A 16,535-nucleotide genomic window follows, 5' to 3' on the forward strand; every position below is an offset into this window, starting at 1 on the left:
AGACTAAGCGTAGAAATAAAAGGAAAAAAAATTGAGAAATCATTAGGCTATATATAGATATAAACATTTTTGTGTGAAGACATTCAGAAAAGGACAAACTTTCTTTCTCGAGGGAGATTTCCTGTCCATTCAGTTCAGCAGTCATGCAGTGTTTTAAAATCAGTCAAATACACCATTCATTTCACAGAAGTGCAACATAGTTTAGATTATCTGGCATCCAGTTTATGCTGCGTTAAATATAGACATCATTACTCAGCATAGAGGTATCAGGTCTGCGGATGAGACGCACCGGGGCAAATAACCTCAATGTTTTTCCCTGACGGTGGAGATGATTGTGCATCCTATAACTATTCACAAAAAAGATGCACCAAGTAATTTTCCCACTTAAAATAAATTAATAGTACTTGTAACTTCACATGAGTCAAAGAATCCATCAAAATAAATGGTTTTGAAAAAAATTATTAAAATAGACTCCAGAAAAAAATCTAAATAAATGAATGTTATGGAATAAATGCATGCGAATAGTGAAAACCTTTTCTGCGCTCACACCAACAGGTGTCAGTATAAAGTCCAACACCTTTCTTATGTTAGCCAGTCAATGAAGAATCACTTGGTGCACCTTTTCATTTTAAATGTATACATTGTTGTCAAAAAAGGCAACTAGTAGTACTGCTGTGAAACAACATACTTTGTGTTAATATAACACTCATCTGCCTCATTACAGGTGCAGATTAAATCAGATTTTTCATATTTGATTTCAGGCTCAATTGCTGGTGTGGACATATTTAATATGTGAACTACCGGTTAAAGGTTTGGATTGCTTACAATTTTTTTTATGTTTTTGAAATAAGTCTCTTATTCTTGATCAGATTTACAGTAAACATTATTACAATTTAATATAACTGTTCTCTACTTTAAAATGTAATTTATTTCTGTGATCAAAGCTGTATTTTCAGCATCATTACTGCAGTCTTCAGTGTCACATGATCCTTCAGAAATCATAATATACTGATTTACTGCTCAGTTATTATCAGTATAATAATATCAGTTATTATTGGTGCTTTTTATGGATTCATTAATGAATAGAAAATTCACAAGTACGCATTTATTTGAAATAAAAATATTTTGAAAAATAATAAATGTTCTTACTGTCATTTAATGCATACTCGCTCAATAGAAGTATTAATTTCTTTTTTAAGGGTTCCTACCCTTTTTTTGGAATTTTCCATTTCAAAATTCCATACTTTTGCAGACTCAAATTTCCAAACCTCTCAGTAGATTTTTGGACTATATTTAGCATAAATGGTTAATAGAGCACTATTTTCAGCTTTATATTTGGTATATAGTACAGTCATCTGTAACTTTTTATTTTCTCAAGGTTTTTTTCATTTGTTTTCTCGAAGTGACAACTTACAGAGGCCCTAAAATAAAATAAAAAATAATAATAAAAAAAATACTGACTTTTACATGCACACGAGAAACTTTTTTTTTGTGCCCTCGAGAAACTATTCACATGCACATAGGATTTGTTTTTGCATGCTTATGCATTAAAATTTCTAGTTTTATGAAACCTATTTCCTTTGTGCATCATTGTGAATAAAACGAGAGCATGGATGCACATGAATTAACAGATCTATTTGCTCAAAATTTGGCTTTTCTTAATTTGTTTTACCTCAAAGCATATTGTCTAATTTAACACATCCCGCAGAAACCATGACATGAAATGGGCTCATGACAAGATTTGCCAAGTTCAAGGGTCTGTAAAAAAAAAGACTGGTGCTGTAAAAAGTGTTTCAAATATGGCTTTCATTAAGGCAGTATGCAATATTTCAAGGCCTTAGGTCTCTTTAACACACACTCTGTGGTGGCCAAGAAACCACACCACGAAATGGGCTGATGTCACAATATGAGGCTCAGTGTGCATTGCCCTATGCTAAGTTTAATGGTTTCTCATGCACACATAAAAGTCTGCATATATATTTTTTTGCTAAGGTCCTTGAGGTTATGCAATACAGTGCTAAGAATAAACCCAAAATGCTTATAACCTGCATATTGCATAATCAAAAAGTGCATATTTGACAATCACTAAACAGCTGCCATGAAATCTCACTTCTTGTACAATTAAAAAAACTAAATAGGGGGAAAAGTCTGTAAACTTTTCCAAACTCTGCTTTCTTTTTTCCATACTTTTCCAAACTTTTTCCATACCCCGTAGGAACCCTGTTTTTAATTACCCTAAATTTTTGAATGGTACTGAATCATGGTTTACACAAAAATATTTCGCAATATCACCGTTTTTACTGCATTTTTGATCAAATAAATGCAGCTTTGGTGAGCAAAAGAGACTTTTCAAAAACATAAAAATCGCAGTTATTCCACACTTTTGACCGTTAGTGAAACCATATAACATTACACCATGAAATCCCGCATCACCCCCCCCCCCCCCCCAAAGTAAACTGAAAGCTGATTTTGTGCTGTAAAGCTACTAAATACTCAGATGAATAACACTGATTTGCCATCATCCTTCCCCAAAAACTAAATCCACATGCAAAAGCAGGATTCTCCTTTGTGTGAAAGTCCATTACAAAGTGCATTGAAGTGTAGTCAGACCCCTTAGGAAGCACAGACTAAGTCACCTTAATAGAGGGCTTCCTGTGCACACACAGAAGAGTGACGTATGGCACCCCGATAAAAGCCCATTTCTCGCTGGGCCAGAATTTGACCACGGGCCCCTGCTCTGGAGCCTCCGTCGCCACGTCAAAATAAGCAAAACACACACATCCCAGATAGGACGCCAGGCAGATGAGGATATGCCTGAACAGACAGATAAAGAGGGAACATGGAGAGCAAATAATAATAAAAAAAACAAGCAATTATTGACATTTTTGCAATGATATTAGCCCACAAATGTGAATATAGAGAAACTTTGTACAGCAATATGAGACGTAATGTTTCTAATTTAATATTTAATCTTACAGAATTTCAATTTTTTGGCAAATTATCCATTTCAATGTGGAAAAAGTATTAAAATAATTGAAAATATGTACTTTACTAAAAATGTAACACTTCAATGTACCTCAACAAAGATTTCAATCATTTAATGTCACATTCACAGTTAATGACAGTGTTATTTTAGTATCACTGATATACTAGTTTTTGTTAATATTTTGGATTAGATTTTATTTTTCTGTTTTCTCTTTAATTTTAGTTTAGTTAAGTTTTAGGAATGAGTTTGTGTCATTTTTATAATCGTTTTAATTTCTATACAGTTTTTTTCATTTTTTTATTTTTATTATTAGTTTTAGTTATTATAGTACTTCAAGTTAAACTAAACAAATGACAAATGCTGCAATCATTTTTATTAACATATTTTATTGTATTTTAGTTCATATTATATTTCAAGTGAGGAAAATGTTCTTATGGTTTTAGTGCTCACATGAAATACAGGTAAACAAATGAAATATATTTTTTTCACTATTTCACTTGAATGTTTTTGTGTTGAAAATTATCAAATAATTTCTCATTTTAGCGATTTCGTTAATTATTAGCTTATCTTCATTAACTCAAACCTCAGTTTGGGAAACCCTGCCCAGTAGTAGAAGTACATTGAATGGGTATTGTATTAAAACTAATGTGTTGCCAACGCTGACTGTTGACTAGATGCTGTATGATGAGTGCACTTGATTACCAGGCACAGTGTAGATACGGGAAGTTGACAGATGACCACATCTCACAGAATATGCGATCACTGATCCAGCACACGAGCGCCAGAGTCCACCACAGACCCGAGAGCAGACCCAGCTTAAACACACGCAGGTTATCACACCTACACACACACACACACACACAACTCATGACGTGTTCGACCTGTACATACATACACTCTGGGGCAATTATGGAAATAATATACATTAAAGTGTGATTGCACCTAATTGCAACACTTATTTGCAATTAAATATAAATGTTTTATAGTTTAAATGTAAATTAAATGTGATTCGCTGAGCTTTCGAGTGTTTTTGACCCACTTAAGTACATCTCTATATGTTATTTCATAATTACTTCTATTGTCTTTTTGAAATATGTTTAAAGTACTGCTGAATGTACTGACAAGCATTTATAATAAACTAAAATATACTTTAGTGCAATCTCTCTTGAAACTTAACTTACATATATTTGTAATGACAAACTTTTACACATTATTACTGCATGGAAACGTTTAAGTTTAAGTTAATTTTTTTCCTCATTAATGTACACACAGCACCCCATATTGACAGAAACACACAGAATTGTTGACATTTTTGCAGATTTATTAAAAAATATAAACTGAAATATCACATGGTCTTAAGTATTCAGACCCTTTGCTGTGACACTCATATATTTAACTCAGGTGCTGTCCATTTCTTCTGATCATCCTTGAGATGGTTCTACACCTTCATTTGAGTCCAGCTGTGTTTGATTATACTGACTGGACTTGATTAGGAAAGCCACACACCTGTCTATATAAGACCTTACAGCTCACAGTGCATGTCAGAGCAAATGAGAATCATGAGGTCAAAGGAACTGCCTGAAGAGCTCAGAGACAGAATTGTGGCAAGGCACAGATCTGGCCAAGGTTACAAAAAAAATTCTGCTGCACTTAAGGTTCCTAAGAGCACAGTGGCATCCATAATCCTTAAATGGATGACGTTTGGGACGACCAGAACCCTTCTTAGAGGTGGCCGTCCGGCCAAACTGAGCTATCGGGGGAGAAGAGCCTTGGTGAGAGAGGTAAAGAAGAACCCAAAGATCGCTGTGGCTGAGCTCCAGAGATGCAGTCGGGAGATGGGAGAAAGTTGTAGAAAGTCGACCATCACTGCAGCCCTCCACCAGTCGGTGCTTTATGGCAGAGTGGCCCGACGGAAGCCTCTCCTCAGTGCAAGACACAAAAAAACACCTGAAGGACCACAAGATGGGGAGAAATAAGATTCTCTGGTCTGATGAGACCAAGATAGAACTTTTGGCCTTAATTGTAAGCGTTATGTGTGGAGAAAACCAGGCACTGCTCATCACCTGTCCAATACAGTCCCAACAGTGAAGCATGGTGGTGGCAGCATCATGCTGTGGGGGTGTTTTTCAGCTGCAGGGACAGGACGACAATCGAAGGAAAAATGAATGCGGCCAAGTACAGGGATATCCTGGACGAAAACCTTCTCCAGAGTGCTCAGGACCTCAGACTGGGCCGAAGGTTTACCTTCCAACAAGACAATGACCCTAAGCACACAGCTAAAATAACGAAGGAGTGGCTTCACAACAACTCTGTGACTGTTCTTGAATGGCCCAGCCAGAGCCCTGACTTAAACCCAATTGAGCATCTCTGGAGAGACCTAAAAATGGCTGTCCACCAACGTTTACCATCCAACCTGACAGAACTGGAGAGGATCTGCAAGGAGGAATGGCAGAGGATCCCCAAATCCAGGTGTGAAAAACTTGCTGCATCTTTCCCAAAAAGACTCATAGCTGTATTAGATCAAAAGGGTGCTTCTACTAAATACTGAGCAAAGGGTCTGAATACTTAGGACCATGTGATATTTCAGTTTTTCTTTTTTAATAAATCTCCAAAAATGTCAACAATTCTGTGTTTTTCCTGTCAATATGGGGTGCTGTGTGTACATTAATGAGGAAAAAAAATGAACTTATATGATTTTAGCAAATGGCTGCAATATAACAAAGAGTGAAAAATTTAAGGGGGTCTGAATACTTTCCGTACCCACTGTGTGTGTGTATATTATATAAATAACTGTAAACGATGTTGTTCAATTCGAGAGTGATGCTAGTCACGATTTTCCACAGATGGGATCACGCTGCTGATCATTTTCACACCTGCCCACACAGAGAAACCCAATCGGTCCCGTTATAACAGTAAACAAACACAGCAGATATCAGATGAATGTTTCTCACAGCCATGAATGCCACATCAGTGACAGTGTTACGGTTTACTAAATCAAAACTATTTAAAAAATTACTTTCAAATTATCATCAAAAATTACATTTATTAAAAAAAAAGGTAAAAATATATATATATAATTATTATTATAAATATAAAATATTACTTGGAAAATGTAAATAAAAACAACAACAACTTAAATTAGAAATGTTGCCTTGTCCACTAACTAAAATAAAAACAAATAAATGTTGTACAGAAATATATAAAACTAATAAAGATGATTAAAATACATAAAACTACTATTACATTTAAAAAATAAAATAAAAGCAAATTAAAAAATGTTAATACTGTAATTGTATACAGTATAATTAATACTTAAATACTATTGATTAGTGACCATGTGTATGTATACACACACACACACACACACACACACACACACACACACACACACACACACACACACACAATATGACCCTGGAGCACAAAACCAGTCTTAAGTCGCTGGGGTATATTTATAGCAATAGCCAACAATACATTGTATGGGTCAAAATTGTCTATTAAGTAAAGATCATGTTCTATGAAGATATTTTGTAAATTTCCTACCTTAAATATTTGAAAACTTAATTTTTGATTAGTAATATGCATTATGAACTTTATTTGGACAACTTTAAAGGTGATTTTCTCAATATTTAGATTTTTTTTGCACCCTCAGATTCCAGATTTTCAAATAGTTGTATCTCAGCCAAATATTGTCCTATGTTTAACATTGTATCGAAAATACCGATACAATGTTAAACATATGAAGAAGACAAGCTCCCACAAGATAGTGACGTTTCTCTGTTTACAGATTACCTTTTAATACAAACACCGTTTTGAACATAAAAACAAAACTAAACAGAGGGGAAAACAGTTAAAATAATGTTAAGCAAGTAACAGGCTATTTCAACATTTTATCAACTTTACAACAAGCCGAAGTAATGCCGACACCAATGCGTCCTCTCGGCAGATCACACACTCAACGCCGCGCCCCTTCCTCGTGTATTGCGCAGTTTTTAAAGGCAGCGACACCCGGAAAGGAGCCAATCCACCTTCCCAGGTAATTAGCAGCTGAAACCTGGAGCGACTAGGAGAGAGAGACACTCACAAGGGAAAAGAACACCGTCACACATCACTGCGTGATATTATATATATGTCCAAGGACGCTGCGAGCATAAGATTATATTTACTCCTTAATTAAAATGTTTTTAAAAAAGGTATTTTCCTATAATTAAAATATTAACACTGCAGTCAATAAAAATCAATGAAGTAAAAGCTTTTATTTCAAGCACCGACTTTCAAAAACAACCTGTTTAACACTAAACACGTAGTTTTTTTTTCAGTATGTATGGGCCACAAGAGAAATATAAAGGAACTAAATAAAAACAGCTATAGGCTATACCATTATCAGCATATTGAAGTAGATTCGTCTCTCGTCGTCTCTGAGAAAATATGCGACGTCAGATGCCGAAAGCTACGTCATTCTGTTTTTACTTTCACTTTCTGCTTATAGTGAATTGACTGAGATTAAGACGTTCACCGGCATAAACCTTGTGCAAAGTCTGCATGTGTGCAAACCTGGGGCAAACGCGTGCTTCTGTGATATCCATTGGCTCGCCTTCATGGCTTAAAACATAAATATTTCCAACATTGCGACATAACCAATTGGCCCGCCCCCCGTATCGGAAACACACTGAACCGTGACACCACTGTGTCGTGTCGTACTGAACCGTGAATTTTGTGAACTGTTACACCCCTATACACACACACACAGTTTGACTTCCTGTAAACAGAGATAAGTTCAACTTTGTGCTCTGAGTTGTAAGTCACGTATTAGTCCTAGTCCTAAGCACACAGTGATCCCCTCTAAATAACCAAACAACAAACTCAAACACACATGGTTTGCTGTAAGATAAAGCTCGTTTAACTGGACTGAACACAGAGAGACGCGCTATCAGGAAAACCACAGCAGCGCATCTCGTTTTCTGGAAGCCACTGATAAGCACATTTCTTCATCTACGGAGCAAACATATGAACTCTCTGCACATCTGGAGAGCTCAAGGGACAAGTTTCCTGATGCCAGAGGACTACAAGAATGTGTGCTAAAGAACAAACGTCACACAGACTCTCATTGAGCACAGAAATAATGAGAGCAAATACACTGTCTGCTTAGTTTACTTTACTCATCTACACGACTTAAAACTACTTACAAGAGTTTCTTGAGAGAAAGGCTCATCCATCAGTAAATGCCATTAGTTTAATTGACAGTTTGAAACTATGTGTACTTCCTGTACACAAACTACTTGTAGATAATGCAATATTAATGAAATATAAGGCCACTTAAGCGACGCTTTCATGACATGTTTTAAGTACACTTTTAAAAAATGCACTTTGTAATAATGTCAAATTAAATTTGAGGTTACATTTTATTTTAAGGTGTCCTTGTTACAGTGCAATTATACATTTAAGTACAGAGTAATATTAAATAACTATGGCCCGGTTTCACAAACGGGGCTTAGCTTAAGCTAGGACTAGGTCTTAGTTAAATTAAGATATTTAAGCAACTTTTATAGAAAATGCCTTTGAATAAAACATTGCAGGTGTGCATCTTGACAGAACAATGACACTGACATATTTTAAGATATGTCAGAGCAAGATATTTTCAGTTGAGACAGCTCAAACATGCATTTTAGTCTGGGTCTAGCTTAAGCCTTGTCTATGAAACCGGGGGTGCATGTACTTACTAGAATTAGGGTTTGGCCTAGGGCTACTTGCATGTAATTATGCATAATTTATTGTTATTATAATAGTAAGTACATGTAACGTGTAAGAAAAATGCCTTAAAATAAAGTGTTACCAAATTTTACTTTAAAAGTATATTTAAATCATATTTTAATAATCTTTTGCAAAAGAAGTGCACTTATTTTGATGTGTTGACTAGCATATTAAAGCACAAAGTACTTGATTATAATTTGAACTGTAGTGTTTTTTTAAAACTGTTTAAAGTTAATATTTTAAAATGGACAAAATTGCAACTTGATCATTACAAATGTGTAATTACAAATACATTTAAATACGTGACATACAATTAAAGTATATTTTAGTTTACCATAAATGCCTGTCAGTGCATTCAGCAGCACTTTAACCATATTTCAAAGACAATTACATATAAAGTCCTACTGAAGTGGGTCAAAATCACTCTAAAGTTCAGCTAATTGCATGTAATATAAACCGAAACTATACTACATTTTTACTGAACTGCATTTAAGTGTCTGAAAATATTAAAAGAATATACTCAAGTGCAAACTGAAAAGTATATTATTTCCATAATAAGCACTCTTTTTAAAAGTATGCCTCTCCTCATCAAGCCACACAAAACATGAGAGATAAGTTAACTTTAGGCACAGCTAGTTTTACTTCGTTCTACATTGAGGTTGGAAACCATAAGATTTCCTAAACATTGCATTAAATTTAGATTACAGGAACATTGCCATATAGAGAGAGACATCTATTTAGAGTGCGCTGTCGCTGTGATTTAAATCAAACATGCACAGGAATAAATACGTAATGCGATAACTGCACTAGAGGACTGAAGTGCATGTGTTTGCACAGGAGCTCTGACCTCTTTAGCTCGGTGATGAGAAGAGCGGTGCACGGGATGCCCAGTGTCATGAGAGAGATGGCGTTTATCGCTGGCTTGATGAAGGCCAGACAGGTGGTGATCCCTGAGAGGACGCCGATGACCATTTTGAACCTCGATCTAGTGACGTGGGAAGGAAACAGGGCAAGATGAAAGGAGTAAACAAGAGAAAAGCATCAGTATCCACTTAAGGCTGAGCGATTTGACCTAAAATCAACTCCTCGATTAATTGAACACTTTACCTCAATTACGATTATTTAAAAAAAAAAATGGTTTTATTATCCTTTTTTTGCCCTCATAGTTCATTAAAGGGTTGTAGTGTAAAAATACTTCACTATTAAATGTGGGATTTTTTTTTCTAATGAAAGAGTGCATTTCTTATCTTTGTGATTTTACAATTTTTAGAAGGAAACAAACTATTTATGGTTATTTATTGAATATTTTGAACAATTGAAATCAAAGCTTGCTTGAAATGACGACATCTTATGAAAAAAAAAGAGTCACATTTCATTGTTTTACATTATTGTAAAAAAGCAAGTTTCCTAAAAATAAAAACAGAAAATAACTTAACTCTTATTATTCAAACTCTTATTATGAATAATAAGAGTTCTGTGCATGGAAATGACATACAGTGAGCCTCAAACACCATAGTTTCCTCCTCCTCATGTAAATCTCGTGAATAGAGATTTTGTGGTCCAGGGTCACATACATGCATATAAATATTAGGGGTGTAACGATATGCGTATTCCAACAATAGATGCCATTTATATCGTTTATTTATAAGCATGCATTGCAGCTTGAAAACGTTTTATCTTAAGTATTATTAAAATATTATCATTGTTTTACATTTTACTGGCTTAATTTCTGCTGCTGCTGTCTCTGTCAGTTAGCTGTCATATGGATCATAGTTCATATTTTTACTGATTTAACATTTGTGGCTCCTCACCATGGTTGAGAATCGTGTGCTGAGGTATACGAGCATCTCATTGCAACTTCTGGATTTAAAACAGAATTGATTTTGTCTACCAGCATAAATGTTTGCCTTTAGTTTTAAAAGGCAGATACTACTCCTATTATGTAGTGGGCTTTGAAAATAAACAAAGCTAAACGAAAGAGGACTGCTAAAGAGGATTAGCATTGCTAAATAATCTGTAGTTGACCTGACAGATCTTTTAACATTCAATAGACTGACTTTTATGACTTCATGAACTAAAGTTTTTAAGTTGTCGGTTGCTAGTTGAGTTACACTGAAAAAAATGCTTTTCTTAAGCCTGGCTCAGACTACAGGAATTTTAAAATCCTAACCGATAATGAAATCTGGCTGCAGCACACACATAAGGAGAATCTTCGCAGATTTTCTTCCCTCAAATCTTAAACATGCACACAATACAAGATTTGAATATGGTGCAATATTTATGCATGTTAGCTAGCATTCTAGTAGCTTTCTGCACGTTCAAAACGGAGGCGATTTCACCCCAGCGCTTCTCTTTCTCCTTACGGTTGTGATACATTTTCGACACATTATTCAGACAGTGTTACTACAAAACTTCAAGAAGCCGTTTCCTCCATCTCCACTATCCAATGGAGCCATACAGCAGCTGTTTTGCAGTTGCGCATTGGCTATTGTGAAAATACTGATGTAATCATATAGCCGTCATCATCCCGATTTAAATCCGAAATATCAAACATGTTTGATTTGATCGGGGTGGACCCGATTTGTGTGCGAGCAGATCGGGAAGTGCAAGGTTCGATCTGTGAACGCCTCACATTACCAGATAATCTGTGCCGAACATCGGGACCGATCGAGGTGCTCGACAAGATTTTTCCTCCGATTCTCAGGAGGAGGACATCGGGGCTAAATCGGGCTAAAAATCCTGTAGTGTGAGCCAGGCTTTACTTAGATTTTTCAACCAAAATCTCAAAATCAAGAAGGATTTCCTAGACAAATAAAAATTATTTTCTTGTTTTCCGAAAAAAACATGTCAAAATTAAGTGAGTTTTTGCTTAGAACACGCAAAATAATCTACCAATGGGGTAAGCAAAATAATCTTGTTTTCTGTTTGAAATAACCCTAATTTTTAACTTGTCTAGAAAATCCTTCTTGACTTACATTTACATTTATTCATTTAGCTGACGCTTTTATCCAAAGCGACTTACAATTGCTATATATGTCAGAGGTCGCACGCCTCTGGAGCAACTAGGGGTTAAGTGTCTTGCTCAGGGACACATTGGTGTCTCACAGTGGATTCGAACCCGGGTCTCTCACACCAAAGGCATGTGTCTTATCCACTGCGCCACCACCACCCCTATTTGAGAATTTGAGAATATTTGAGAATTGAGATTTGAGAATATTTAGATATTTTGGCTGGAAACAAGACAAAAAAATCTAAGTAACGGTCATTACACAAATTTTCGCGTGCGTTTTTCCGTATTCCTCATCCTTTCCTATCAAAATGCATGCTATTGATGCGTAAACACAGAAAATCGAACCTGATCCGAATTTATGACGCACGAAAGTTTCGGGGGCAATGTGTAAACGTGATTGACATAACGTGAGGTCATATTTATTTTTTAAACGTGCGAAAAATTCAGACTCTTGTGACCTTGTCACAAGTAACAAGTCGAGTGCGATAGTTTGCCTTATTATTGTGTGTTAGGTCAATTTTTTTTTTCCTCACAGTATGGATATGCGAGCGCACCTGTCTCTGCGGAATATCTTGGGCAGGTATCTCTTGGGAAACCACATGCCGATGGCACACATGAGCACCCACAGTATGGCCAGCTCGTCCAGCATCTGCCCCAGGAAGCTCAGCGTCGCATGGAAATAAGTGGAGCCGATACCTGAAGCAGAACAGCAGGATCACATGCAAACTGAATTAAAACATTATTACAGCAATTACACAGCAATCTGCATTGTTTTAAGCTACTGCTAGGGCTGCATGATTAATTTGTGCATTTGGAAACGCAACATGCACTAACCATCTTCCCATAGCTATTTTCCTAATTATATCCCAGTTTAAGTCTTCAAAGTGTTCTTAAAACATGCATCCATCACCACAAACAGCGCTGCATCACCTCAACGTCCGTGGTGAATGAATTCAGCTCTGTCTGTGTATAATCCTTTCACTAAACTCGCTGTATTATATGATGGCACCCGGATTAATTAAGTCAGCAGCTTCCTTCAGAGCCTGAAAACTCAGAAGACATTTGAACAGAGCGGTGTTTGTGCTGAGCTGGCTGCTTTCCCATGCTCCACAGTGAGCTTTAAATACACCAGCGGTTTGTTGGGAAGAAGTCACACTTTTGCACAGACAAATTTCACAAGCTATTGTCTTAACCTTCGCTGTAAAAGGAGGAGAAGGAATCAACATGCCCCAAATTGTATGTAGAGAGGCTTAATAAAAGCACAGCTCTGTTTGTCACAAAGCAGTGAAGGCGACACCAACGTGAGAACAGCAGCTTTGCTAAACCTAAAACTGAGAGGGACATAGAGCTGCATTGTTTAAACTGTTAAGCTTCGTTTGTGAACGCACTTGGGTCATGTAAATATTAACACATCTTACGGATGAGTAAGTGAAACGTGGCCTGTGTGGCCTTCTGTAAACTGAACCAAAGGGTCCAATCAATGAGAGAAGCTTTTCATGCTGTCCTTAAGCCAGGATTGTCTTTTTTAACCCCAACACAATGTCAGCTGCTCTGAATGTAATGATTGACAGGCAGAGAGTGTTTCTGATTGGCTGGTCACTCCCTTGTTTGTGTTTCCAGAAACAGGTGTGATTTCTCAGGAAACCGACACCTGTGAAACCTGTCAGGTAGCAGGGATATTTTATGCATGATTAACCAAATAAATAAATTGTGCGGAGAAAAAAAAAGTAAATAAATAAATAAATATATATAGTGGTGTGAAACAGTGCTGGCCTTTTTGTAAGGTGTGTGTGTGTGTCCCATTACATCTGGCGTAAAAGTAACACAGCATTTCAGAAAAAGATCATCATACCAACAGTAAAATATGGTGGTGGTAGTGTGATGGTCTGGGGCTGTTTTGCTGCTTCAGGACCTGGAAGACTTGCTGTGATAAATGAACCATGAATTCTGTCTACTAAAAAATCCTGAAGGACAATGTCCGGCCATCTGTTCATGACCTCAAGCTGAAGCGAACTTGGGTTCTGCAGCAGGACAATGATCCAAAACACACCAGCAAATCCACCTCTGAATGGCTGAAGAAAAACAAAATGAAGACGTTGGAGTGGCCTAGTCAAAGTCCTGACCTGAATGCTATTGAGATGATGTGGCTCTGCTCTTGTTGTAAATGTCAATTTTGACATTTAAGATAAAACAATAACAAATGGTCCTAATGTAATACTAATAAAGTATACTATGTGCAAACTAATTATAATGAGGAGGTTGTTTTGCAACAAGGTGGAGATGTTGATGAAAAAAATTAGTGAAAAAATAAATGCACATAAGAGACAGAGAGATGTCAGGGAATATGAAGAGACTAAAAAGGAAAATGGAAGTTCAAGTGATAACATTGATTTATTTTGCATGGCCTCAGCTGAGGGATTTAAACTTTTTTACGTGATGATGATGATGATGATGATGGTCATACAAAAAATATGGCCCGTGGTTTCAAATTTTGTTGTGGGTTTATGGGATAGCCTGGATGTGTGTGAGATTTCTCGGCCTGAAATTTTGTCCCCTGGTTACACCCCTAATATATATACACACACACACACACACACATATAACCAGAATGGCTCTTGATTGCAGGCTTCACATATTAAAGAGTTTCGCCCAGCTAACATTCATTTATTTTCTCTGAGATACTAACATATTTCCTCCAGTAGCCCTTCCTGCTCAGCTCAGCTATTTCCTGAAGACCAGCAATATTCCCAAAAAGAAGGAAATCACTGATTTCACAAAACTGCCCCCTCCTAGCCTGCTGAAAAACATGACCTCCGGCATACTTGCGCAAGAAGTTACTGTGGGGTCCGTCAAACAACAGCTGGAGAGAAGAAACTTACCAACAACCACCAGCAGAGCCCATATGAGATAGATGCCACTGTTGAAGTGTGTGGCGTACTGACGAAACAAACACATGAGGATCGGAGGCAAGACGAAGAACAGCACGTTGCTTATCTGAAAAGAGACAGAAATCGGTAAAAGCGCGAGAAAAGAAGTTTCCAGACTTCAATAGCAGCCGCGCAAACGCGCGCGACACAATGTGACACTGCAACTAAACAAAGAAGAGCGACGCACCGTGTTATAAAACTCCGCTATTCCTGGATAGATGAGATAGTTCCCCTCACACCAGTCCACGTCCGAGCTGCCAGCCTGGAGCTGATCCCACAGATGCGAGTCCATCTCTGGAGCACTAAACGCGTCTGGACGGATTCACGCAAAGCGACGTCGACAGCTTTAACGCACGCTTGCGGCGACAATTGGCTTTAATCAGTAATGCATGTGTGGTCGTGTTATTTGAGCATGTCATCCTGCCATCCAGTCCGAGTCTAACACTAATCCAGCTGCTGCTCTGACTGGCAATAACAACACAGCAACATGTGATTCGCGCATGCGCAGACCGCGTTCAGACTAAATTCGGATCAGGCTGCGTTTCCCAAAAGCGAAGTACATCGCATTCATCTTAAACTTGCGGACAGCCTCCCAAAACCATCGTAACTTAAGTAGCACTTAAAAATCTTCGTAGATCTGCGAGTGCTCGTAAAGCCCTAAAAGAAGACAGAGTTATGAGGCCACCTGCAGGACAGTCGGCGCATTACACCTGTAACTTTATTCAAACTCTATCCCCTGGTTTCACAGACAACACTTAAGCCTAGTCCTAGACTAAAATGTAAACCAGGTCTTGTACTTTCTGTAGATTATTACACTAGTTCATGTCCCTAAACTTCTACACGATGTTCTTCACTGTAATGTGTGAAAAACATATATTTAAACTATATTTTGCTTGCACTACTGTATCTAATTTGGTCCATATTTGTGCCAGGAAGATATTGTCAGACTAAACCACTTATTTTGGTACTTTATTTTGATATCAAGGCATTTGATATTAAGCTTTCTTAAGAAAGTCTCTTTTTTTTATTTAACCGCATGATGTTGCTCAGTCGTTTTAGACCGGAAATAAAAATGTTTTGAAATTTTAAGAAGTGCTAATTAATCAGAATGGTACAAAACTCAATTAATTTTATGGCAGTTCCTTTGTGATCATAAAATTTATTTTTAATAAAAAATAAATTAATTCAAATTTACACTCTAAAAATATAAAAAGTGCAAAATAGACACTCCAAAGCTTTATAAGCTTTTTATATAGAGCTATATAGGGATCCAGTGGCTAAACCATAGATTTGCAGATGTTTTTATTTTTTTACTCCAACCAGATGGTATTAATCTGACTTCAAAAATAGGATTTTAAAGGCATTGTCTATATTTTAACATGAATTACTGCCATAATTGAAAAATAAGTTAACATATTTAAATTTTTTCAATGGAAAAATATAAATATTAATTAGTACCATGAAATTATATCAAGATACAAAATAAAAATGAAACAAATATTTTACAACAAAAATATTTTTTATTGATTTTAATGAAGAAGACAAAAACATTTCAGGTGTCCGGTCACTTTTGACTCCGGACAACACAAGTGTGACTCCCAAATGAACAATACCAGAGGGTTAAAGAGATTTTTATAAGACCATAATAATAATAATCAGTACCTGAGATTATTACTGTTATTAGTTTGTATGTTGTTCCAGCCGCGACGTCCAGAAATAGAAACCATTTCCAAATTAGAAATTCTACGGTGCCCTGGAGGGGCCATCATCGGTGGCCACGACATATTAACTCTTGGGAACGTGATATTATGTCATGGCCGTGGGATGGATAAAAATGTTTCCTTGTAGGTCTATTTTATTT

General features: G+C 36.6%; 1 protein-coding gene across 1 annotated transcript; it reads right to left on the minus strand.

Annotated features, from left to right (window-relative positions):
- Window positions 1–1,235: 1,235 nt before the first annotated feature.
- Window positions 1,236–15,165, minus strand: LOC306868805 (alkaline ceramidase 2-like). The gene is made up of 6 exons (XM_079415184.1): window positions 14,862–15,165; window positions 14,627–14,741; window positions 12,302–12,443; window positions 9,585–9,722; window positions 3,689–3,826; window positions 1,236–2,814 (listed from the first exon to the last, which is right to left on the minus strand). Exons 1-6 carry the CDS (start codon window positions 14,964–14,966, stop codon window positions 2,628–2,630), a joined length of 825 nt encoding a protein of 274 aa, XP_079271310.1. The 5' UTR covers window positions 14,967–15,165; the 3' UTR covers window positions 1,236–2,627.
- Window positions 15,166–16,535: the final 1,370 nt, after the last annotated feature.

Source organism: Barbus barbus (genome assembly GCF_936440315.1).
Source record: "Barbus barbus genome assembly, chromosome: 1".
Lineage (NCBI taxonomy): Eukaryota > Metazoa > Chordata > Actinopteri > Cypriniformes > Cyprinidae > Barbus > Barbus barbus.